Source organism: Pygocentrus nattereri, chromosome 11 (assembly GCF_015220715.1).
Source record: "Pygocentrus nattereri isolate fPygNat1 chromosome 11, fPygNat1.pri, whole genome shotgun sequence".
Taxonomy (NCBI): Eukaryota; Metazoa; Chordata; class Actinopteri; order Characiformes; family Serrasalmidae; genus Pygocentrus; species Pygocentrus nattereri.
The window spans coordinates 39,165,212-39,192,241 of NC_051221.1; the positions used below are offsets into that span (position 1 = coordinate 39,165,212).

The following is a 27,030-nucleotide window of genomic DNA, read 5'->3' on the forward strand; positions in this document are numbered from 1 at the left end:
ATATAACCAGCAGCTTCACCAGCCACACCACGTCACGCACAGCCCAAACACTAATTCAGCAGTCAGCCACATCCTAAACTGGGGGGTGTTCTACTCGTCCTAGAGTTCACAGCACTGCACAGGTTAGTGGCTTTTCTAATGGACCTAATTTGATTTACAGGGGGCTACGAAAGCAGCTGAATCGTGTTGAGAACATAATTACACCATGACTGGCCAATATGTGAAGGTATGACATCCTTGGTTCACAGCTGTACGAAGGTCAGTCTAACAAAAGACTCCCTCAGGCTTCATAATGCAATCGACCCTGAGCATCACCAACTTAAAAAGCCGTAGCTCATAGTTTGATTGGAACACAAAAGATGACCCATTAAAAGGTTTTTTAACCCATGATACCTGTTGTCTCCTCGGTAACGGTTCAGCGCGGCTTCATCTGTGGGCAGAACAGCAGCCCTTTGCACTCTGAGGATAGTAAATTCAATTCTGATGAGAACAGATTTATTAAACTTCTGATATTGAACATAATTTTATCAAACAAATCTGAAAATATCTAGCAAAATATATAGATACAGCTGTAGTCAACAATCTTGTATAGACCCAGTCTATACAGAAGTCAACGTAGATGGTAGTTGTTTTTTTTTTTCCTCTGTTGGATATAATCAATTATAATTTGTGTTTATAGGAATGATATGCATCACAGGCATCATCGATATTCTCTCCCATTTTTTTCCTTTCCCAAAATTGCATCGTCTTATTGCGGTCTGGGAACTTGCTCGCATTTTCGAGGGCAGATCTCATTACATAATTGTAGAAATACACACGATCTACACTTGTAGAATAGTCTTAAAAGCGTTAATAATCATAAAAATACTAGCCACCAAAAGCTGCAGTAATTAAGCCGTGAAACTCAAATGTGAACTACAGTAACGCCTCTCCTTCATCTGCTCTTCACAAACACGTCCTACTTGATGACAAAGTACTTTGTGCCAGAACTAAAAAGGTGTTATGTTTTATACCAAGGAGAGATGATCCAGTGATCCTGAACTATGAACCACTGGTTCCCAAAGCTGGGCCTGGATTCCCAAAGCATCTCAGAACAGGAGTGCTGCTCCAAGATCTGCTCCCCTCACTAAATCCTAGTAAATACAAGAGGAATCTGAGACCAGCTCAGCGGTCCCGCTGTGTGAAGCTTTGTGAATATGGGTCCTAGTTTAGAGATTACTCTGCTCCCACACATTTTAAGAAAGCGTTTCTTGAATGAGGAGCGTTGGAGCAGAGTCCAACACTATAACGGTGCTACTACAGGAGCACGCCTGAGAAACGCAGGCAGAACTGCAGCATCTGTCACGTCATTAGTTAAATTAAAACTACAACTGCTGATTAAAACTTAGTTACTGCAGCCTTTGAGAGAAATCCATGACCTGATAAAACAGAGGAGACGTTTTAAAGATTGGTGTACGGGGCTGAAGACCATCACACGTGGGTATGAAAGCTATCTACACACAGAACCAGTCCAGACACGAGAAGAAAATTGAACAGAAAGCGGTATTTTGGTTGCTGAAGAAGATCACATAAATTAGAATCTCTACAATATGTAAAATAATGTTGGTTAAAATGAAAAATAAGATTCTTTAAAACAGTATACAGTAAAACAAAAAGAAGGCAACACATACTTTTGGCTTTGGAAACAAACCTACTGAAAATGTCATAGATAGAGAAGCAGAATCGACTGAGGCTTCATACGCCCGAGGCAGAGAACTTAAGAGCTTACAATAACGGTGTTACACTGCATCAAGGGTGCACAGGTTTCCACATTAACACCTTTTTAAGTGCAAAATAAATAATGCAAAAACAAAACAAAACAAAAAAAAACCCTATCCTGTAATCCAACGGATTTGGTACCATCTTAAACTTGTAGAGATATGATGAACTAAAACAGACCAAAAGTTCCTGAAACAAACGATGGCTGTGATGAAACACTACACGACTGAGTGCACTAGAGCTACGGACAGATTCAAACGAATAGAACTGCTTTAACATCAGTCTGTTATCAGGGTACACAGCATTGTCCGTGTAGAGATCAGAGAAGGTATGACGTATTTAGGACCGATCCAGCTGTCTTCTTGTGCCTGCCTCTGGTAGAGAGAGGAAAAAAACAAACAAACAAAAAACAAAAACAAAACAACAGCAGCAGGTCAACTTGAAACGCACACCGGCTGTGAGAACACAGGAAGATATCGTGGGAAAAAGTATTTCACATAAATGCCAAAGTTTAAAGAAACACTACGTACTGGAGCGACTCCATCCCATCTTTGAAGGATCTGGATTTTAAGGCTAATGTTGAACACGTTCACCTCATGGAAGTGCTTTTTCAGGAGACCCAATTTCGTTAAGGTAAGCAGTATGTTTGGTAATATACATACAGGCAAAGGTTGTGCTGGCTTGAAGAGAAAAGCCAAAATTAAAACAAAAAGAAAGTTCTATGTGAGCAGACGGCTTAGAAAGGATGCCAACAGAAACCAGTTGTTTGTATATGCTTGATTTATAATGCTCTGCATGCATGCGCAAAAAAAAAGTCCGCTCCACGATCACGCTCTGATATCAAATGGTTCAAAATTTAAATTAAACGGCAAAATTTCAAATTTCATTATTGCACACAATGAGGAGAAGCAGTGACACCATTTCAGAGTTGGAATATCGACCCATAACCGATCATTAAAAAAAAACCAAACACCCAAAGCACTTTGAAAACATTCGATTATCTAAATAAACATGATAAGGTGTTTTTGAAAAGAAAAAAAACCCTCATTCGCTCTGAATCAACGGGATGCACTTCAGTAAGGACAAAGGTTTAAATAATACTTTTCAGTTGTGCTTAAATATACAGTGAATGCTTGCATAAGTGCTTATTAAGCAACAACATTTTGATTTGAGTGAGGACCTGTAAGAGGCTTAAGTTACAGAAGGGTTTATTGACCTGTGCTTTCCTATGAGGGCCTTTACATCCCAGTTTCAACGGTCTGCTTGCATGTGAACATTCCAGCCACAAATGAATTAAGAGGGGAAACCAAACATACAAAAAGAAGAATCCTTAATGTTCCAATAACTGAAAGATCACTGCTACATTAAAACTGTGCATATTTCATACAAAGTTAAAAGGATTAAAAAGACTAACTCCTCTGAGCACTGTTCTGGTTACTGGTTTGTGTTACATGCCCCTCGCCTCCTCTTCCTGCATTGGCGGGTGCTGATTGGCAGTATCCAGGTCCAATAACATGGCAGCATCATTTATTTTAACACCAAAAGTGGTATTGAGGTTTTGGGGGTTAAGAATGGAAGCGGCAAAAGTGGGTTTGACCAGGTTTTTGTCTGGCTTTGTAGTAAAAGCTTTCAGATCGGTCCATTGGGTGTGATTTCAGAGGGTGCATCAACTCTGAGGGGGGAAAAAATAAGAGGGGTTGTGTAAGAACAGAAGGACGACGGCAGTTAACAAGACCTTAATGCCATTCCATTACACATTAATGCATCCTTATTATGTCCAAGTCTAGCTTTGAGGTTTGTGAGGGATAAAGAAGCATTAAATCTTGTTAAAGACAAAACAGCATGTTTTTCACCTTCCTATTATGTAGTTTCCATCTGTTGCATTGGACTCCCTTGATGATGCATTCTTTAACAGACAGACTGTCCATCTTAAGACTACACTTTCCTAAACTATGAAAATGCCTCAGCAGAGGTTTTCTAAATTTTCACCATCCTTGATATTTCACTGCTCTACACAGTTCAAATATCATTCAAGCATTTGACTGAGATCATGTCAGATCAAGTAAGACAAAAATCTGAGAGAATCTAAAAAGACACCACTATGAACAGGTTGGTTATGAAAGTTTATATTTAGGAAGGAAGAGCAACTCCTAATGCACCATTAAAAATGAACCAAAATATCTATTTTATTCTTTCTATTGGGGGAAAAAAAGATTGTGATATCTAATCATAACCCTCCTGCATAGCAGACGCACACACACACACACACACACACACACACACACACACACACACACACACACACACACACACACACACACACACACACTCCATTCAGCTGTTCAGAGGAAGAAGACGGTGTAAAAGTGCAAGAGTGTAATCATAATTTACTCCAACCATCTACCTAGCTGTCTTCACTGCATTCAGTGTGCCATTAACATTAGCTTGGGCATTTAGAGCCAACATTAAACTTTGCCCAAAAAAAACAAAACTTTCTTCTATAAAGAAAAAACCATTACACTTAAATAATTAAATGATTTAAAGTTTGGAGTCACACACCTGAGATAGGACAATCTGCTTGGGCAGCAGCAAATAGTAAGTAAATGCTAAAAGAGCCTCAATTCTTAAGAAAACAGGCAAAGAAAAACTCCTTTCCCACAATCCATTCAGCAATTCATACATGGGGTTTTTCTACAGTTCGTTTCACAGTAGGTAAAAATGATTGGAGTGGGCAGTCCATCGAAATTTCAGACATGGTGGATATGAATGGGACTAAAATCACAGAAAAACATGAATTACCCCAGCACCCCGTGTAAAACGAATCCCATCAAAACAACGTTTCTCGATCTATAATTAAACGTTCATCCTTCTCAATGTGTTCACAGTTTGCTGTTAAAAGGCTCTTTAAATAGTCTGCATTCTTTAAGTGAAGAGAGCCAACAGACAAGCCGATCGAAAGGATCAGCAGATAACTCGGCTAACAGGCTCCACCAGTCAAGCTTCAAGCTTTTTACTGAAAAGTCACTAAGACCGCTACAGTGCGTAAAAGGCTTAGTTACCTAAATGCCTGTTACAAGTGTCAAATATCTGTGTTTAAGTTTAAGCTGCCAAATATAACGTCCACCACTGTTCGCTTAAGCAGGTGATGGACTACATGACCTTTACTCCAATTTTAGCCCAGATTCACAGTCTGGCCGAGTCTGTGCTGGTTGGCTCTAGTCAGATTTTGGAGCAGTTGGAAGAGATAACAGAACAACGGTGCGAATAGCGGACAATCAGACTTATCGCCTCTCCTTTGACTTTCAAACCACTCAGACTGCATCAAATGTTAGATTTTTTTCCACCTAAGTTTGAGTGTCATCTGGTCAGGTAAATCTTCCAACAGCCAAGGAAAACTGACAGCACAAAAAAGTAGCAAGTGAACTAAGAAAACTGGCATGTGGTGAAGCTTTTTACTGTGCCGAGTTTAAGGCACAAGCACGGCTGATTGCGTGTACATCAAAAATTCTAAGACCTACGGCACTAATCATTTACAGCCATGACCCTCACTTAAATATGCTTTACCTGTTGCTTCTTTACTGCGCCAGCGCAAACGATGGCAAAATAACTAATGCTCAATTTTACAACGTGCACATGGTATCAGGTTTACTAATGACTCTTACCTCTTGTCTGTCACAGTGGTGTTTTCTGAATCGCCTTTGGGTGCCTCAGGCTCTGTAGGCGTTGTCGACTCTGTGACCTTAGGGGCCCCATCGGTAATAGTGAGCTTCTCCATAGATTCAGCAGGCACCTCACTTCAAGGCCACAAGACAAAAAGGTATTTTATAAGACTCAAACAGCTGCTTGAGGCAGTGAGGCAAGTTTATTTGTTTCTGTTCACTCATTTATTTGCTTATAAAATATACTACGATTATTTGGAGCTACTACAAGTGCACATCCAGAGTTGCTTCCCAAGTAATCCCTAATATCCCAAACTTCAGTTACTCTGTGGCTTTAAAGAACAAATGTCTTATATTATGTCTCTCCCCAAACTGTTACAATAACGTACCTCTGGGTTGCTGTTTTCTGACCGGTGGCTGTCTTAGGAGAGCCTTCGGTCTTGTCGTTTCCCATCTCTTCTTCACTGTCTGAGCCACCAGAAGAGCTGCTATCTGAGGCTACTAGAGGAGCCTTCCGTTCTCCACACCCCTCCCATTCTCCTGGGCCTGGAGAGAGGTTTTATTTATTAACATTTTTTTTTTTTACTAACTGTATTTACACAGGCCGAGAAAGAAAAGAAAATACTTACATTTCTTCTCTTGGTTCTGCTCTGGCTGGCTCTCTAAGTTACTGGACTCTGAGCTGCTGCGACAGAAATTAAGTGGTTAAAAAACAAAAACAGTGTATTCAGGTTTGAAAGGTAGCAGAAAACACAGAGAAGTATGAAATCCTGATTTTTAAATCGTGTTCTTTGATTCAAAAAGAACTTCCATTTCACATTTGTGTAAAAGAGCAGTAAACCCATAATCAACAGAACAATAAAACCATTTTTCAGCTCTCGTGTTCTATAGCTTTTACAGTTTTACAGCGTTTACATTTTGGACTGCACCTAGAAAAGGCTAATGCCTAGGTTTAAGAACACACTGTCTCAGCTTACCTGCAGAAAGGCTGGAACTCCGTGAAATTGGCCCAACCCGTGTTCCGCTGCTCCTCACCGCCCTGCTCAGAAGCAGAGGCCCAGGAACCGGAGGAGCGGTCTTCTGCCTGAACAAAACTTGCTGCCCAGCCAGGACCTAAACCACACACAGGTAAAAAAACATTTTTATACTCCAAGTTATATTCAGAACTCATGTAACCTGAAGGCTGAGAGCATGGAAGCTCAGTAGACCAGCACTCTTTAAGATGAAATGTTTGGTGAGCAATGCCTTAGAGCAGTGGTCTCCAACCCTGGTGCTGGAGAGCCTTCCAGCACAGCCTAGTTTCAACCACAATTTGCCACACCGCCTCCAGCTAATCGATCTATTCCCAAGTCCCTGACAGGCTGGATCAGGTGTATTAGATTTAAGTGACAGGGCAGCTTATTGGATACAGGCTGGAACTAAACTCTGCAGGAAAACAGCTCTCCAGGACCGGGGTTGGAGACCACTGGCTTAGAGAAAGACTTACTCTGTGGAGTCTGTGGTGACCCCATCTTCTTGCTTGTAGCCGTTTGCGTGGGGGGTTGAGCGGCTCCTTCTTCGTCTTCCTCTTCCTCTGAGGCCGACCCGCGGCCCCTTTGCCCATTCCTCACAGGACCCTTAGGTGAGCTGTCCGAGGACGAAGACACCCCAAACCTGAGAGAGAGATCCTAGTTATTAAGGATATATGGATGGAGACAGATGCATATATAAAAATAAAATCTCAAACACTCATCAGCCATAAGAATAAAATCAGATACTTGTTTCTACACTTATTGTCTGCTTTAGCTTCACTGGTCACACAAGCGCTTACCATATATTTCTACAATTATAGACTATAGTCCATCTGTTTCTCTGCATATTTTAGATTGTCAGGACCATCACAGGTATTATGTGGGTAGTGGATCATTCTCAGCACTGCAGTGACACTGATGTAGTCTGTTAGTATGTGCTGTGCTGGTAAAGATCAAGTATAGAGAGTAGATCAGACACAGTAGTGCTGCTGGAGGTTTTAAACACCTCAGTCTCACTGCTGGACTGAGAACAGTCAAACAGTGTCCTGTGACCCCCTGATGAAAGACTAGAGGATGACTAACAAACTGTGCAGCAACAGATGAACTACTGTCCCTCTGCATCTACAATGTAGACTAATTGTAGAACTATAAAGTACACCTGTATGGTAAACGCCCCTGATAGAATGGATAAAGACTGTAGATACAAGGTAGACGTACTTAATGAAGTGGCTGGTCTGTGTATAATTACCATTTACTAATAGTTAACTAATAATACTAAACATTACTCATGATAATAACATGGCTAATAAATATTAAATCAACAAATCTACAGCTGGGTGGAATACCTAGATCGGGATTTCACTTGAGTTGCATAGTTTATCTCTTTATCCTCCCAAATGTCCTCTTCCTCTTCACAGTCATCAAACTGCTGTATTCTCTCTTTGAAACATGCCTCAAAGGCAGCAGCATTGGCCTACAATTACAATTGCATTTTCAAACACTAACTACAGCTCATCAAGAATGAAATATGAATTGATATATGCTTGACACATGCACCTACAGGCACTTACACTATTATCATCTGCATCGATATTGAAGTTAATCTCAGCAATCCGATCAAAAGTAGCACTGAAAGAGAAACCAAACATAAGATTTCATAAGGAAGAAAAACATGAATGCTCAAAAGTGACCTTTTAATAAAGACTACTATACATTTTTAGCAAGCCATTCTATTCAAAACACCGTATAAACGATGAAGCTATACTACATGGCAAATGTATGTGGGCAATCCAAATAAGGGAGCCTGGCTATGTTTCAAAATCTCTACTATTAATAGCCATGTGATGGATGACATATCTGGGCGTCAACACATCTTTACCCATGTAGGGCATATCGGATGATTTCAGCCAACACAAGGGATCAAAATAAATATGCAAAAAAACAAAAAACAAAACAAACAAAAACAACAAAAAAAAAAAACCAACATTCTGAGTCAGAAAACTCACTTGATGTTTTCATCATGTTCACTGAACTCCTCATCATTAAAGCCAAACTGATCTACAAAGTTAGCAGTCATCTGCTGGATCTGATAATCAGAGAATGCCTGGAGGGGAATATGAAATATGAAATAATGAGGGGGAATGAAGATTAAAAACTTTTGTGGTCAGTTGTGATCAGAAGATCCAACATTATGACATTCCAAATTAAACATGACTGCCAGAAAACTACAAAAAAAAAAAAATAAAGTTTTGTCAAATACAGTCACTGACTGCTTATCTTTACCTGTTGGATGGACAGGTCATTAGGGAAGGGGCTCTCCATGTCATCATCCTCACTGGAGGAATGCAGATTATGCGTGCTCACCTACAACCAGGCAAGACACATGAGGCAAACCATCAGGATGCTATTCATCCGGCACAAATTAAGAGCAAGGCTACAGTGTTCTCACAAAATACATTAACACATAGTAGCATATTGTTTAACTGCACTAACCAAAGATTGTTTTCACTTTACCAGGTGAGCACAAATCGGATTTTTTTGCCTTGAATAGGATCTGGGTCACTTTTTTTTTTTTTTTAAAGAACTGTGAATGCTCAAACTCTGATCCTAGACTCTGATCTAGACCCCCCCCCACCACCACCAACCCTTGCATGCCCACTGTACCATTATCATCCAATGTTTAGGGCCCTCTGACATCCACAACGTGGAGAACTCCAAATTCAAGTATAAATATGAAATAGCATAGAATTTGGAGATTTGGTTCGATTACAAAAATTCTAAACATATTAAACATTTTGTGTAAATTGTCCTTGTGACATCTGGATAACATGCTTACATTTGCATTTATTGGATCCTGCTGATGCGAGTTAACGTCCTACTATTAATTACATTTTTGAAGAATCTTTTACCTGCTATAAATGTGAGTTCAGATGAGAGTGAGATTTCAAAATGAATTCACTGAATTATGAATTTCATTTGATAAATCACTGGATGCTATTTCAGCAGTCAAAATAAAAAGAATGCAATGTGCCATTTCTAGTCATGTGTGTTTTTGCAGTGTTTAAATAATAAAAAAAAATTATTTAAAATCTGAGTGTGAGCTGTTCAGAGGAAATGATCTTTGTGCTGCCAAGTTCGTTCATTCGTTGCTCTTGTTCATGATACAAGTGGATTATTTAGGCGATGTGCAAGTTTACTGGAATATATTCGGTCTTCTACAGTGTTTTATGAATGCTAAGCCTGCGTGTCCTTTGTACCAAGTCAACTGTGTTTCTCCGGTTTGTTTCTCTCAGAGTTTGACCAACAAAACTCTCCCAACGCCCTCTGCAGTCCTCAGGCAGTTCTGTGAATAAATTAAGATAAGAGTTCTTGTAGCACACTCAAAATACTAAAGAAAAAAATTATAGCGCCATTCCTATATAGATCAACCAGCAATTAGTGAAGGGAAAAAAAAACAAAACCCATTATAAATTTCAACATACAATAACACAAAATATGCAAAACTGAAGCTCATGCAACACAGCACCACACACAAAAACCTACCTTTAATCAAATCACTAATTTGAGACTGCACCTGTCCCTTCTCCAGGTTCTGAACCACAGTGTTGGCAATTCTAGTCAGATGCCCCATGTTTCCTCTCCTGGTGCCACCTTCAGCCCTACAGACAACAATAACACAGTTGTCAAGGACAAGTAGAAGAGCATTTATAATACAGACATCCATAATTAAAATCGAGTATCTACTATCATACTACATAATTACTATCGAGTCAAAACTCAAGCAGCTCATACTGAATTCTGTCATTTTCCTCCCAGGCATCCAGGATCCTTTGCACCAAACGGCACTGCTGGAAAAGCTGAAGAATGCAAAAAGACAAATAGCATCACTAAAAGAGCATATAGCACAAAAATAGCATAACTTACTACATATGGGGGTACATTAACTGCTGTAAATAAACATATAACTTTATAATCATTACATTAAAATAATTTGAAATGTATTTACAAGTTTCGTTCTCATTTACTGTTATAACCAACTTGTTTTATAGGCCATTAATGAGACTTTAAGCCATTTATAATCTTAAGGTCTATATGTAATCTTACTCTCTTATTTACCACGCATAAATAAAAAGTTACCAAATAACCCTGATTTTTTTAAATTTTTTTTTTTAATTATTATTATAAAAATCTTGCCACATCTAATAATCACCACCACCCAGCCCTGCACTGAATGCTGTGGTAATTACATTGACCACCAAGGCATCGTGGATGGGTGTGTGTGCTGGGTCTGCATTGCTATCCTGGCCTGGAGTCCCCTCCTCTTTCTGGCTTTCAGAGCCCTGAACAGCTTTCTCATCGTGGTTCTGAAGAGTTGGGATCTGGAGACCCGTGTGAGCAGAGTGGTTTAGAATTGATGCCACACACAGCTCCACTTGGAAGTGCAAGAAGTTATTCCAGGTGTATTTGAAGAATAAATCCTGCAAGCAGAAAGGGAAAAAAAATGAGTCAGCAATTTTAAATTAGTTTGTATTTTCAAATTTACAAAGGGAGGCTGTGCATTACAATACGACAAAAAAATCAAATGAAGAAAAACAGAAAAAAAAAGTGAAAAAGAAGGAGTACCGTCTTCTGTTGCACCAGGTGAATGTAAGTGCAACTGCAAGTCAAATGTGTAACTTTAAAATAAAATTGCACCACAAGCATTTAATTGGTAGAGGATAAAATGACTGCAGATCACTGTGTACAGAATTATGTTTTTCACTGACAACAGCCAAGTAACTGATAATGACTACAGCCATAACCAAGACACAGTAATGGGAATTAACACTGGTCTTTTGGAACTACATGAACCGGAATTTAACTATCGGCATTCAACTACTGAAGAGCAGTCTGACAAGACTGCAAAATTTAGGTACTGCTTTACTCCCAGAACAGGCATAATTACAGAAACAAGAGTTTATTACATGGCAAACTAGATGGCTACTTTGATATTAAATTATTTATGTGAATTAATCCGGTAATAATTCATTAATCTGCTTTAATGTGGTGTGTAAATGTAAAAAGCTCTAACAATAAAACATTTGGCAATCTTCTGATAAACTGAGGTTCTGTTCACTGAGAGCTAAAATTCCAAGACAGGGGGAAGAAAATTTGGTGTTTTGTTCAGGAATGCCCATAATTTTAAGCTACAATAAGTAATATGCGATAGTCAAAAACAAGGAATAATGCAAGTTTGTAGATTAATTTTACAGCTCTTCAGACTGCAGCATAGTTTTAAAATGCTAGACAGGCTATATGTGGACAAATTTCCAGGATGGGCAGACGGCTTTCCCTCCTCCACATGAAAACTGCGTTTGAATAATGAGTTGTATTCTATTCTACTAATTAAACTAGCTAGCTAACGTATGTAATGCAAGATGAGCTGCAAAAATATTATAGCTACCAAACAATTCTAAATAACAGCAACTGAGTTTAGAACATTTCAGAGACCAATGTTAGTAATGTAAATTACATGTAAAACATTCTGAGAAATCCCTTTCATTGCAAACAGCGCATTTCTCAGGGAGTAGTTCAATTTCAATTAACGTGATGTTTCGCTCTCTGAAACCATTTTACCTGGTGCAACCATTTAAATTTTAATATTTTCAAATTCAAACATGGGGCAATTTACATTCATACTAGGCTACGACTGAACTTGTGCTCCGCTGGTGAAATTGGCTACCTAAGATTAAAGTAGAGGAGCAAGGAGTAAATATGAAATTAGACAGTGGAAGGAACTTAACAACAGACATGAAGGTATAATAATGACATGGTCTTGTTGTGTATGGTGTGCATGCAAGTAATGCTTAACCCTCACCAGCAGCAAGTCCATGGTGTTAAGTCTGCAGAGCTCCTGGCAGACGCTGTGGTCGCTGGTCTGCAGCAGGGAGGCCACCAATCTGGCCACATGAAGGCGGGCGTTCCCCAGCGGTTGCTCCAGAACGCCAACGGTTGTAAGTATTGCACTTTTCTGTTCCATACCCGAGGAAAAAGGAGCAGGAATGAAAGGGATGCCAATGTCAGTTACTTCTAGACTATCCACCGTGTAAATAAGTGCGTAAGTACACAACGCAAATATTACCCAGCACCTCAGTTCTAAATAACAGACTCCATTCCCCTTCATCTTACCTTAGGAGGGTCCAGTAGGAGTTGCTGGAAGTCTTTTAGATGAGGCTCAATAGCACGTAGAATACTGCCACTGACAGTGTAAGACCTTTCACATCCCTGAGAATACAGTTCCATTAGCCCCTCCAGCCTGAAACAGAAAGACAAAAGCCTCCTTCTTAATTTCCATCTTATGTACAGGTGCGCGTGTGTACGTATGTGCGTACATATCTGCATTAAAGCTCCCCTTAATTCAAGGATCACTGATCAGGCAGTGAATCTGAAGGAAAGCTGTATGCGGAGACTCGCCAGTTGACCCCGTTTTTATCTGCTAAAGTGCACTTTAATGGCATATTGGACTGCAATTAAAAATAGCTAGAATAATCTGAGTGTCAGTTGTAATCTAGACAAAGCTGATCACTTAAGGGCTGAATATTTTTGCAAAGGACTGCATGTGTGTGTATGTGTAATATATAAAACAGAGCAGAGAGAGTTTACATATGTAGCTCCACTCACCCTGACCTCCTAGACTCCAGTAAGGTAAGAAGCACTTGAGTTCCATTGACAATAGAAGCTTCGCTCTTCTCCCCCTCAAACATGCTCTTTAGAAGTCGCGCCACATTCTCTTCTCTAAAGAAAAATAAAACTTATTAGTAATCCTTTCCAAGATATATGTTCAACACAACTTTCAATTACAACTTGATTACGCATGTTTACTTGATATGTAAATGAACAAAACAAAAATTACAAGACACAGATCCAAAACATACATCAAATCAACCTTGAACTTCAAGAAACAGAATTTCAAGAAACAAAAGATCATAGTTTTGAAACAGCGTTCACCGTCCCCAGACTACTGTGAGTCTTCTTTGTAAATCATGTAATCTTCTGCTGATTACATGATTTGCCATCAAAACAACAGATTAAGCTATTAGTAATAACCACAAGTGACAGCGCCACACTATATTTATAAATATTTCATGCAATACATCATAAGATTAATTTCACCAGTATGAGAGAAAAAACAAAACAAAACAGAAGAACCTCATTCATTAGTTACATTTCCACTCTGTAAAACCACAAAAGGGAAAGATTCTATAACTAAGCTTGTTTTAACAGAGGCATTTCGTAAGTTTAGTAACCAACATCTCAACCTGATTACAAGTAGTGTTTAAAAATCATATTAAGCACATGGTGGTTACTTAGTGTAGTGGTTAACACCTCTGCCTTCTATGCTGTAGACTGGGGTTCAATCCCCACCTGGGTGAACACCCTACACTATACCAATAAGGGTCCTTGGGCAAGACTCCTTGGCCCCCCCTGTGTAAAATGATCAAGTTGTAAGTCGCTCTGGATAAGAGCGTCAGCCAAATGCCATAAATGTAAATGTAAGTACTGCTGCCATGCATGCAAAATATAACAGTCCAGCTTTGCACAATGAGGAAGCCTAGTTCTGAGTTACCTGTGGTACTGATTAATCACTTTTTCTGCCTTTTTAACAAAAAAAAAAAAAAAGCAGACTAAAGATAATATCTGTGACATCTGACAAGTAAACTTACGACTCTAGGACCGTCAATAAAGGGTCTGGCTCCATGGCCTCTGGCATCTGATTGGCCTGGTCTCTACTGAGACGGATGATGTCACAAAGAGTCTGGGACGCATTCGATTGTCTCTGCAGGAAACAAGCAAAACCAATAAAGATGAAAGATTATTACTTCACAACAGACAGAATATATGTCCAAGCTTTACAAATGCAGCATGTTAACTTTTTGCAGTCAAGAACACAAAGGCAGTTCTAATAAAATACAATTTATGTTTTGTAAAGTACTGATTTAAAAGCAAATACTCCAGCACTCGATACACACTGTTCATGCAAACCAAAGAAGCCTATCTAGCCAAGAAGTGTTAATTTAACCAAGGGGTCTGGGTCAGCCAGCAACGTCCTCACCTCTTCATCTCTCTCCGTCTGCATGAGCTCGGTCAGCCTCTGGATCAGCTGCTCTTCATTCAGCCACTGTAGAAGGAACATACTCTTCAAACTTTGGGCCTTTGCCATATGAGCCTTTGCATTCAGAAGGCAATACACTAGAAACACATGCTTAAGAGTTCAATTCAGTAAGCTTAATTTTGTTGTGCTCAACTGCACTCAGCAAAAAGGAAACAAACAAAGCAGCAAGCAATCCAGAAGGAAAAAGCGGAGAAGCGTGATTTGGTAAGACCGCTAGTAAATGTTCCGATCACCTGTGCCAAAAGTTATATAATATGTAATTGCTGAACAAGACAGAGTAAGGAGAAAACTGGACAAGCGAGATCGCTGTAAAACAGTAAAATGAATCACAATATTCTTGCCACAACTATACAACCAACAAGACATACAAAACACCTATAGCTGAAATCTGAAATCACTACAAAGTCGGTGCTGACAAATGCTTTTAATATTAAAGAAATGTATTAATTATGTGAAAAGTCAGCTTTTTAGCCTCAAGCTGGTCAAATCACAAGTAATTCATAAACATCTTGCACTGGTAGAACAAACAGTAACAAACAAACAGAAACGCACATTTAGAAATCTATCCCCTGCAAATTAAAGCTCATCACATTAAACAAGCTTATCCCATCTATTCTAAGTGACATCAACTTTTAGGTTTGAGTTTTTTTTTTTTGTTTTTTTTTAAAAACACCTGAGTGTCGCTGCTGGACTGAGAACAGTCCACCAATCAAAAATACCTAGCCAACAGCATCATGTGACCACTGATAAAGGACTAGACAATGACTAACACAAACAGCACAGCAACAGATGAGCTACTGTCTTTGACTTTACATCTACAAGGTGGATCAAACGAAGGAGGAGAGTCAAATGGAGTGGAGACAGTGTTTAAATACTGCAGTACCACTCATTTTAGTGAAACACACTCACAAGCCACATCAGTGTTACCGCAGTGTTGAGAATGATGTACCACTCAAATAATGCCTGCTCTGTGATGGGACAGGGTGACAGGGGGTAACGTATCAGAGAAACAGATGGACTACAGTCTGTAACTGTAAAACTACAAAAACTACAGTAAGTGGAGCTGATAAAATGGACAGTGAGCGTAGAAACGAGGTGGTGGTTACAGCTGTTTAGTGCAAGAAAAAAAGAAAACCACACAACAATCTGGTCTCTGTAGCTTCCTCAGGCTCTATAAATGGAACAGGGGGAAAAAAAACTACAAAAATCAACATTCACAAGGAGGCGTAATTACTTGGTAGTCAATCATATTGTGTGTCAACCAGCCATATCCTAGCTACATATCTAGCCATTCATAAATCTACCGATGAGACTCATTGTGACAGCCGGGTAGCTGTTCAAAGTAATGATGGTACAAAAGGAAGCGGTTTCTAAACAGCTTGAAAAGCACATTAACTAACTGTCATCATACACAGGATTCAGCGTTTGCCCAAACCAGCAAAGCTTACTGGAGTATATTATTCCTTATTTGTCCTTCCACATACATCAAACCTATGAAGGGGCTCCACTCCATGCACAGAAAATATAAGTAACGTTGAGGCTGAAATTAAACCTACTTTGCTCAGCTCGTACCAAATATATAAACAATCCTGATACATTCCTGAGACTAAGGTCATGTGAAAAGTGACTGAGATCAGAGCGATCGATACATTTTGCTCAAACAATTTAAATGATTTAATATGAGCATCAAGCCCTACATCCATGGTAGTGAAAACCGCCAATTCTGCCACCACCAATGATGACTCTTACCAAAGAAAAGAATATGACCAAACTAGGGTAGAAAAGAGTGAACAATGGTGTGGCTTTGAATGGTATTAAGAGTGACACTCACACTGATGTGCAAGACACTTTATAGCACATTTCCCTCTAAGTGACTTTGCCAAGTGGTTAATTAATGTAGTTGCCTGTGAACAGTGTCTGGTAATACATGCTGCAATGCTGGGCAAGAAAATCAGCTTCAGATAGAAGTGGATCAAAAACTAATAAAATCCTAGAGACTCAAAAAAAGGCAGAATTAGCAAGTGTCTGTGTTAGCTGATGTTGGGACGCTAAGTGTATGTCCACTTGTGTCATCAATTCATTTATTTATCGATTTATCAATTGTTCACAACTCAGTCAGTACCAGCATTTAAGCGCTCTATTCTCCGCAGCACGTGAGCATGTGTTCTGGGGGCAAAGCTTCGGAAGGAACACCAAAGGGAAGAGCTGTATTTGTTTAGTTTTTGAGTTTCAAAATATTAACTTGTGCCAAATTGATGCCCATCCTTTGTATGTAAACTATGAAAAATACATTTTCTATGGAAAACCACACTATTTTGATGTTCATGTTGACTAAGAGCAGGTTTTGAACAGCAGGTCCACTGCTGATCAGAAAGTGTAAGAAACTAAATGAAATACTGGAAAAGGAACCAGCTTAAAAAGGTGTTTGTGCACTTACAGTGAGGACCTCTTGTCTGAGTGGGGCTGGCTCCACACAGCTGATGAGGCGCAGAAGGAGGTCCATCATAGCTGATGCATCCAAGTGGTTCAGCACCAAACCGATAAAGTTATGTTTTTTCCTCAGGAACGAAATCACCTGGAAGAACACAGATTTTCAGTTGTTCTTGAGAATTACTAAATGTTCAATCATGCATGCCTTTGATTACAAGCTCTGAGTGAGGGGTTGCATAGACTAGTCAATTAATATATCCACTAGTTGGCGCTCTGGGCAGCAGTCAAACGCAGTGCCCAAGTTTAGTAATGAATTGCAGAAGTCCAAAAAAAACCCTACAACAAGCGTTCTCCTGTAATGCATATCCACTTCAAAATGCACTGTCTGCCACTAGACCACAGTAGGAAACTACTAACAAAATTATTTCTATACATGAATACTAATTTCTCAACTATGACAAACAATGACGAGTTGAGCACTTTTTTGAATGACTATTTGAATGACAAGAAAACTTATGCAGCAGTAAAATCGTTAACAACTTCAGAAACCAATCCCCTGTATCAGGACTGGTGGCATCATTCCTGGAGAGGGAGAGAGAGAGGGGGAAAAAACAAACAAACAAAACAAACACTGTACTGATTTTACATTTTAACATTCTTGCGCATTCTGAGATTGTGATACAGGAGTAATTGCCTCACTATACACTAAATTGTACTATTTTCTAGGTATTTTCATTTATTTGGCAAACAATTGTTGCTTACTATACCAAGGTCAAAAGGTCAGTGTCAGACATTGCCTTTTGAGACCTCACCTCATAATAAATCGTCCATTATAAAAATTCTGCCCATCATTTACACTCTACTGGCTTCATAAGGTGTGAAGTGCTTTGACCCCGATGATTTCTGAGTGATATCTTGTTCTGAAAGGCCAATACTATAACTGTGGACTGGCCAAATAATGACAGTTACTGCTGCTGCGCTATGTTTAGGGTGAGAAGAGATTCTGTCTCAGAACTGTTGGCGGATAGCAAACAGCAAACCCCCAACCCCCCCCCCATCCTAAAATTAAAAAGTCCTCGAAACAACATGATTCACGTGAACAGCATATTCAGAATTCAAACAGGCACGCTTTGCCCAGAAGTGATAAGTCTACATTATTATTATTAACAACAACAACAACAACAACAACAATTTAATAGTCATGCACACAGTCAGGCACACTCAATATCACGTATCACCACACTGTCTGTCAGTGAAGATTAAAATCATGGTCCTACAACTGATCTGAGACTACCTGCTCCGTTTTGCGTGCGATCAGGTTGCCGATGGTCTTGCTGAAAAAGGAAGCCAGCAGGGGGTTGAGGGGTGGGTCCTGCTCAAGGAAATGGTAGAGTTTCTCCAGCAGAGATTCATCTCCACCCAGCTTATCATTAATGAGGGTAACATCAGAAGTGAGGAGTTCACAGGCGATATTTGGAAACCTATGTGAACAGAGAATTAAATTAATCACAACAAACCCTTAAACTGAGGATAGTGGCCTATTTGTTTTCCTTTTTCACTTGGTAGTAAAAGTGACCAGTATACACATGCACTGCTTGACTACTGATTTAAAGTAAGAGCAATTGGATGTACACATATTAACAGACTTGCTTTGTTTGCATTGTTTCATGCAAATAATTCGAGACAGTAAAATCTAGTCCACCATGCAGTCAATATAAATGCCTGTCTATGCCAAGTGCAAATGCAAAATACATGTCATTCAATACTGTATCAACAACACCTAGTTGACACGCTAATGACTCTGCTCTATTTTTATAAACTAACCATATTGGTTTCCTATTTACACAAGACTACCACTGACCACACAGCACAATGGCATGTACATAGTCTTGATGCAATGAGATCTACATTGGTTCTCTCAGAAAACTACGAACGAAACTTTCTGAAGTTAAAACTGGAAGGGAAACAGACTGAAGATATTTTTTGCCACACCCCTGATGATGATGATGATTTTTTCACAATTTGGGCTGACAGATGAGCCAGCATCATGAGCGCCAGGAGTGCTGACAGCGTGGTGCACCCTGCCTGCTATAAGAGTCTCTATTATAATGTAGAATTACCTAGAGATCTGAATTGATAAATATGCATTTTAAGTGTCAAGTTGCAGGATCAAAGGCCTATTTACACAGGGTCTGATATGTACTTGTACATTTATGGTCTAATGCATTCCAGTACAAACGTAATAAAAATTCAAGTAAAAACAACTTTAACTTAATCCAAAGGATTCCTATGCTAAAGTAATGTAAACTGATTGTTTGGTGTTACATTTGGATTTCTTGTATTGTTAAAGGCACATGATTGAATAAATACCAGAGAATTTCAGCAGCACAATTTCCGAACCCAAGATAAACAAACACACGGAAAAAACATTGGTGACGCATGTCAGTGCTTTATACGTAAATCCTGTATTAAAGAAAGGCTTATGTAGAAGAGAACATAAAAATGAAATACTGGAATACCGAGCACTTCGGCTTTGCCTTCCTATTCTGTAGTGCAAGGCAATTCACCCTTCAAAATGCATTTATGGGAACGATGCAGATTTCACTACAGCTTTTAGTCTAAATGAGTCTGAAATGGCTGCGTGCAACTGCTCTGAGGCTTGTTATTGTTGACAACAATTAAAAATAAATAAAATAAATACATCACAGTGGGAAAAAATCATGACAAAAATGACATTTCGATGCTCAACAGGTGGCGCAGTGTAGGACGATATAACATCTATACTGGTATACTGTGATTCTGACTTACCATATGATGCTGCTTTCCTGTTCATGATATTTTAATCAATATATTTGACAGATAAAATTTTATTTTGTCCATTTTACTAACAGTACGCAAGTCCTGATAGTTAACTAAGTCATTTATTTACTAATAATAATAATAATTATAAAAACCTCATGAAGCCTGAGTTTATTAACTTCAGCAGTGCTAAACTTTAGCACCTAATGCTGTGATATGAGCATGAGATATCGCATGTTATCAATGCCTCCCAGCACTAATCTCACATGTAGACAACTCAGCTGCTCACTACATTTAAATGTTCATTACATATTGATTTACAAACGATTACCTAGTCAGAGTGCAGTTTGAACGGAATTGCAATTTGACAATTCTGAATGTATAGATATCTATATTTAACAGTCAGATCTCATGCAAACACCTCCACCGGTTTCCTAATGAGCGGTTTGGCATCTTGTCAAAAACATAACACAGTCACATTGTTTACACACACACACACACACACACACACACACACACACACACACACACCTCTCCCCATTTCATTATGTCTAAAGTTACATATGATAGTAAATCCAGTGAGTCAACAACAGTAGAGACATTTCTTTAGTCAGCAAGACTTTCTTAATGCAGCTGCAGCACTTGGTATTCGGTTAGCAGCCGTGGTGCAGACAGAGAGCAGTGACTCGCATTGAAGAAGCCAGTCATGCAGGTCTTGGTGTGAGAAGCAGCAGTGGTGTGCGTTTCCCTTTCATTTGGCTTGTTAATTCTCCACTTCCAGCGTTTGAATGTCAAAACATCTTCCACAAAGTTTGCAACATGTACATCCTGAATGCTTCCCCTCAGCTAGCTGAGATTTACAGTCGGTTTTACAAACATTAGCCTTGGGCGTCACTGTATTTTTGTCTTCTAGATTCTGTAGTGGCTCAAATCAGAAATTCCTTGAACATTGTGTACATTTTCAAACTATTATTTTCCAGGATTTGCCAGGCCTGGCTTATAGCTGCCTTTTTTGAATCCCAATTATATTATTATTATTATTATTATTATTATTATACACACACACACAGTTAGCCTTATTTTAACCCTGGTTACCATCGGCCTGACTGACAGAGGCCACTAAATGTATTTTGCTTATTAGAGCATCACACAAGACCTTACAGCACCTATAGTATGAGACTCTACAGCTCAATTCAACAGAGTCACGTTTTTTTGACCGACATGCATCCAATACTAACACAATCTGTTCAACAGCTCAAGTAGATTTTAGCCAACTTTTAATTTCTAGTTTTCTGGAAAGTAAAAATCCAAACAAAATGCCACGTTAACTCCTCAACGCCTTACTTGAAGCGTGTTTTTTCCTCCAGGTCAGAAGAGGGTTCCTCTGTGATCAGGTTGACCAACTCCTGCATGCTGTGATCCTGGGACAGGAAGAGTAGGAGCCTGCGATTCTGTGCCTTGCACTCCTGCAATACATCTTCCTCCTCCATCAACTCCCTCAGAGTCACGTCCTCCCGGTCCAGCAGCTGGTCGATATGGGAGGTGGTGTGCAGGTCAAACTTCCAGAACATGGTGGCGGCTGCAGAAGGAAGCACAGACCTGGAAAAAGAGCACGAGTAGCTGTAAGCATGTGATCAAAATATGAATCACGTCTAAACACTTAAATAATCTATATCAAATATCAATTTTTATTTTGTAACTGTCATGTTTTTTTACCATTTATTTATGCACAAATGCACTAAACAGCACAGTTTACCATCAGCATTGACAACTTGGATTTTTTCTTTAATAGAAAAAGAATGAAAAAAAAAAAATTTAATAATTATTAACCAAACTCAAGCTAATATCAGTTTCTTAAATTTGATCAGTACAAGGCAGATTTAGACTATAAGTAGAATTGTGTGTGTGTGTGTGTGTGTGTGTGTATGTGTATATGCATATGTATAGATATGTGAATATGTGTATGTATGTATATCTATTTTTTTTTCCTTTTTTTGTTTATTTAGTTGTCTATTTATTTACTTATTTTATTTATTTTTTCTCTTTCTTTTTTGATTTATTTATTGATTATAATTTTTTTTTTTTTTCCTCCCTTCTTCTCTTTCTTTCCTGTCCTCTTTTTTCTCTCCTTTATTGCCTGTCAGGCCTGGCCAAACAAATAAAACACAAACATTAACAAGAATAGGCTTTAGTAACCTATAGAGCTGTTCTTGTGAAAACAAATATGTTTGGTACATCAGTGCATTCGGATTTCCATTCCGATTGCAAAAATTGCCAGACATGACAGGTTTAAAAAAAAAAAAAAAAAAAAAAAAAAAAAAAAAAGATTTAGACTATAAGTACCACACTCTTTAAAAAAAAAAAAAGAAAAAGGACAAAAGAGCAGTATAGGAGAACAAAGACATGCATGCATTATTGGTTGAAGATAAAGGAATGGGAAAAGCAGAAGCAAAGCAAAGGTTAAAGGAACACAAATGCTAATACCATCAGCAAAAAAAAAAAAAATGCATTACCCTGCCTATTCCACTTAAATCAATCTGCAGAGACGTCAATACTAAATACTACAGATACTAAACCACAGAAAATGATTCACAGACCTCATTTGCTGTCACAACAAAAACAGAAATCTCATTTAGTAAACACTACATACGTTTCCGTTATCCATAAACATACAGCTGCTGGACTGACAGTAACCGCATCTCGAGACTGTGAAAGTAAAATTGAAACTTCTGTAGTCAGAGCTTCTGTAGCTCAATGACTGTAGGAAAGCCTGCCTGAACGCATCCACACACCCGCCCTCTATATAAAACTAGGGCAATTTACTGACATGGGGAAAGAAGCTTGTTTGTAATAAAATCCACCTAAAATTGTAACATCTAGCTCACACATGACTGCACGATAAGGATGATACAACACAATACAGCTGAAAAAGTAAGGTAGTTTAAAAGGTCCACAAAATGAAAAACTGATATTTCCTCAATTTTGAAATAACAGCTTGATTTAGCCTGTAAACAATGCCTTACAACAGTTTCAAAACACACCTCTCCACACAGCACATCTATGGAAACTAAGCTGCAAAAACAGCCTATTTAAGCCACTGTTTTTGTGATGTCACAAAAACGATATTTACATATCTATTTAGCCTAAAGCAGTTTAGCTCCACCAGTTCACACTGAAGTTGGGCAGCCAATCAGAGCTGGGTTTCCTGAAAGCACTGTAGCCCAAAAATTCGTGCTGAACACTCTCTCTACCAGTTAAGATGATCCTGACACTATGCTTTTGGGAAACTGGACCTAAAACAGAGCTTATTTACATATTCCAGTCTTAAAGGCACAGTCACAAAAACGGCCCGTTTCATTCTAAGGGATAAAAAGAGGCGAACTACAAATGAACTATTTTTCCATATATGGACCCACAAAAATGTCATTAAGGGATTCAAAGGGGGGAAAACTAAAATCCTAGACTAGTGTAGGATATGGGCCCTATTAACTAAGCCTATCAAATGTTGTATGCCAACAAAAACAATAATGACTTAGTTAAATGACTGCAGTTAATTAATCGTCAAACTGAACTTAAAGTGACCTGTTTGAAACCTGTCACCTGCTTTACTTTCACTTAGAATTGATTGATTGATGTTTACACGGCACTGCAGATGATACTTTATTCATCAGCCTCAAAAAGCAGGATATTTTGTTCTAGGTTAATGTTAATTGGCAGTGCTCTCTCAGCAGCAGAACATTTAGACGGCACCATCTCGTTCTTTTACAGAGACTTCTGAAGACTCCCCCACTCAGCAGCAGCAACACAACCTCGTATTCAGCCCATCTATTGATTTTTATTAAGTATTTTTATTTTTTATAGGCAGAACTGAGATCTGCAGCGTTTTCCTGAAGATATTTAAATCAGGTGTTGTTTTAAACACCTGGATTTCCACGTCACCAGATTCTACTGCGGTAAATTGATCTGATCTGACCGTAAACTATATTTCTTTAGAAAACCTTAACCTGACTGCTTTTAAGTAACAATGTGAAATGTGGAGAGACAGCAAATTAAGTCTCATGAGTAGCAACGTTAGTTTCGCTTTCACTTGTATGCTTCCTTTCTTTAGCAGTTCACGAATGACATACGCAAAACGTTAATCTGTGTTGATCATTATTATTTGTATCAATCAGCTCAATGCCTATTTTAATGCCCACTTAAACTCTTAGGATTTCTGAGGACTGAAACCGTGGAGAGCTGATTAGGGAGCATCTTCAAATTTACGATCATCAAAGCCCAGCATGACACACCAACAGGAACCCTTATGATTCTGTACAGCCTTTTAGCAGATTGAACACACATGATGGCCTCTATTTATAATTATTGTTGGTGACGTGTCTCAAGAGAGGATTTCTAACAGACTGATCTCTTGAGTTTGGCAATAGTACTGGATTGAGTTTCCAATGTACTGGACCATTCTACATCAATAGCCTTTTCCCTTGTGTTTCAGTATCAGAGCTTTTAGTTTTCCCCCCCTGTTAAAATCACGTTTTTTCTCTGGAGAGCAAAGCTTGATTTCTGAACTTACCCATTACCTCTCATTCTGTTTCATAAAACAGCACAGATTTTGTTTTTGATGTGTGGTTATGTTAAATTCATGTTAACAAGTCTTAGAATTATTTTTCTCTTTTTTTTTTAAACTTAACTAAACATCTTTAATTAAAGATTAGTAATCCACATGTAATGGAAAGTAATACAATTACTTTAATACAGTAATCCTTTGGACTAGGTTACAGTTACACGTATCTGGAAGCCAATACATTTTGAAAGTACCCCTCCCAGCCAAGGAGCACAGACTTGTCACCAAATTAGCCTTCTTATGACATCCCTACTTGTAAAGTAGAGAAGACGTTTAATTCTGAACACATACCGAGTTAGACTATTATGCACTTGATTCAGCCAGAAAGAGCACAAAATTAAGGTCAAGCTGCATTAAACTCCAACACTTCGTCCGAGCAACAATGAGGACCAGTCATCTCGCGATCCAACTTCTTGTGGATGAGTGATAAGTTTTGAATAAACATGGTGATTTACCAGCAGATGAAATAAGCGAATCCTTAATTACACCTCCTCCACAAGCAGACAGGCATTTGAGTGGCAGAATGCAGAGAGCACAGAGCGGCCTGGCATTAATCAGCATGGGGTCCACTTCCCACCAGGGCCTCCTCAGAACACACGCCTTAGAAGGACACTGGGAGACCAGAGGTGAGAGTGAGAGAGAGAGAGAGAGAGAGAGAAAGAAAGAAAAAACAAACATGAAATAAAACGAACAATGTCCTTTTCAGTCTAACTTCATCCTGTGCGCAGATACCACATTCGCTTGCATGCACAGCAAATCAATTTGAGAAATGTTCCTCTTACACACAATGTTCAATACAACGGTCACTTCCTTGCCAACAGTAAACACACACACACACACACACACACACACACACACACACAGTTCCTCTGTACTGGTGTGTACACCATAAGCCCTGCAGAGCCCATTCAGTCTGTTCTGCGTACCACAACACTAACGTGAAAATAAAGCAGTCATAAATCTCTCATGGGCAAAAAGATCACGCCATCTGACACGATATTTATGCCAAAGGACGCGTCCACCCCTCACTACAATTCATGTACATATGGCACACTCAAGACGGCAGCTGGTACATGCTTCCTTAAGCATTAAACACCCTGGTGATGACAGATGAAAGGAACAATGCTTGAAAGTGGACAAGGCGTGATGACAAGACTGACCGGACAGAAAATGTCATTAGGGGGAAAAGTGACCTGTAAAAAGTGTGTGTGTGTGTTGGGGGTGTGGGGGGCAATAACTGCTTCCTGCTTTTATGTGGACGTCACACACTGCACATGCACAAATGTCCACCCTGCAAATACTATTACAATACGCAGCCCAGTAAAACAGCAGCCCCTCGAGTATGTACCCCCCCCCCGCCTCGGCTCACTCCAAACAGGAAAGAAAACTAAAATAGAACCGAGCAGTTGTGATTTTAAACAATACAGGCCGTAAGACACGGGCCTAAGCAGGGCGAAGACGCCGAGAAGATGAGTGAGGGGCTGTGGCAGCACTTAAGAGCAAAAACAAGTGGCCATTTATTGCACAACTCAGCGGCGTCCAGAGGCATCTTAACTCCGGAAAACTGATACAGCAATTCCACAGAGCCCCTGCGCCTCGCTGGGCTGTTTATATCCCACAGAAACCACTAAAAAAGGCAACTTCGCACCAACTAAGCGTGGATGCATTGAGGTTACGGGCCTGTGTGGAGCCTTAGTGTGAAATGCAGAACTAATGTTGGGTTTAAGTTGAAGGGAGCGACGGTTGTTCTCAGAGAACTGCCCGACCACTCGTTCTCTGGGGCGCAAGTAGCAAAACAAACGACCAAATAAGTAATAACCGCATTTAGGCGTAGTATGAATGCTGATAAAAAAAACCCGAAACCATTTAAAACATGAGCTAATTGTGCTGTTCAGCCTGTTTTGGGTACATGCTGAACTATACGGGGCCTCGCCGAGCGAGACCAGACGGTTAACCTAGCTGGCGTTAGCTTTAGCACCGCTAGCTAAGCTAAGCTAGGCTATCCGTGCTACTAACTTTAGGAACAACAGACCCGGACGGCACGAATTAATCCATTAAACAAGCTCGTTCCCCCCGCAAATTAAGCCGGGAGTGCTCTGTCTGGAGGCAGTACGCGTGTGTCTGACAGAGTTTGGAGGTATTATCCTGGTTTTCGTTGCGCTTCCGACACCGCTGGAGAAGTCAGTGAGTTAGCGCGTTAGCGAAGTGAGTCTCCGCGGCACAAACTCTCCAGCGATTTCAGCTCAGCGGGAACGCAGACGCAGAGCCGCTGAGCCGGGGAGCCGACGGCCGGGCCCGGCCCGGCCCAGCTTCACAGCTCTCCGGGGGTGCCTGAACTTACCTCTCAGCTCGGTGTGGAGTTGGAGAACCGATGTGTTTTGGCCGTGAAGCTCCGCTCCGACGCTAACGCTGCTCGGCTGATTTCTCTCCCGCCGCCGACCCTCGAGAAGCGGCTATCTCTCCAGAGGACGGCGCATGCTGCGCTGGACCTCTCACTCTGTCAAACGGAGCGGCTCACGCAGCTTTGCGAGGCTCGACGGACTCAGGCGCTCACATGCGAGTCGAGAAGAAATCGGTCATATTTTCGATTCAAAATGGCGAAGT

General features: G+C 39.7%; 1 protein-coding gene across 2 annotated transcripts; it reads right to left on the minus strand.

Moving 5' to 3' along the window:
• Positions 1-478: 478 nt before the first annotated feature.
• ppp6r2a (protein phosphatase 6, regulatory subunit 2a) lies at positions 479-27,015 on the minus strand. Of its 2 annotated transcripts, none has more exons than XM_017706436.2 (24): positions 26,768-27,015; positions 24,882-25,038; positions 21,153-21,407; positions 18,304-18,490; positions 17,017-17,154; positions 14,520-14,585; positions 14,131-14,243; positions 13,088-13,201; positions 12,596-12,722; positions 12,285-12,437; positions 10,675-10,905; positions 10,220-10,284; positions 9,971-10,086; positions 9,685-9,770; positions 8,711-8,791; positions 8,434-8,531; positions 7,999-8,056; positions 7,774-7,901; positions 6,904-7,070; positions 6,395-6,530; positions 6,047-6,099; positions 5,807-5,963; positions 5,421-5,552; positions 479-3,430 (listed from the first exon to the last, which is right to left on the minus strand). In XM_017706436.2, exons 3-24 carry the CDS (start codon positions 21,377-21,379, stop codon positions 3,388-3,390), a joined length of 2,676 nt encoding a protein of 891 aa, XP_017561925.1. In that variant the 5' UTR covers positions 21,380-21,407; positions 24,882-25,038; positions 26,768-27,015; the 3' UTR covers positions 479-3,387. The 2 variants fall into 2 exon arrangements, with proteins under 2 accessions (XP_017561925.1, XP_017561923.1); XM_017706434.2 differs by having other exon boundaries at positions 6,047-6,102; positions 26,768-27,014.
• Between the last annotated feature and the right edge of the window lie 15 nt (positions 27,016-27,030).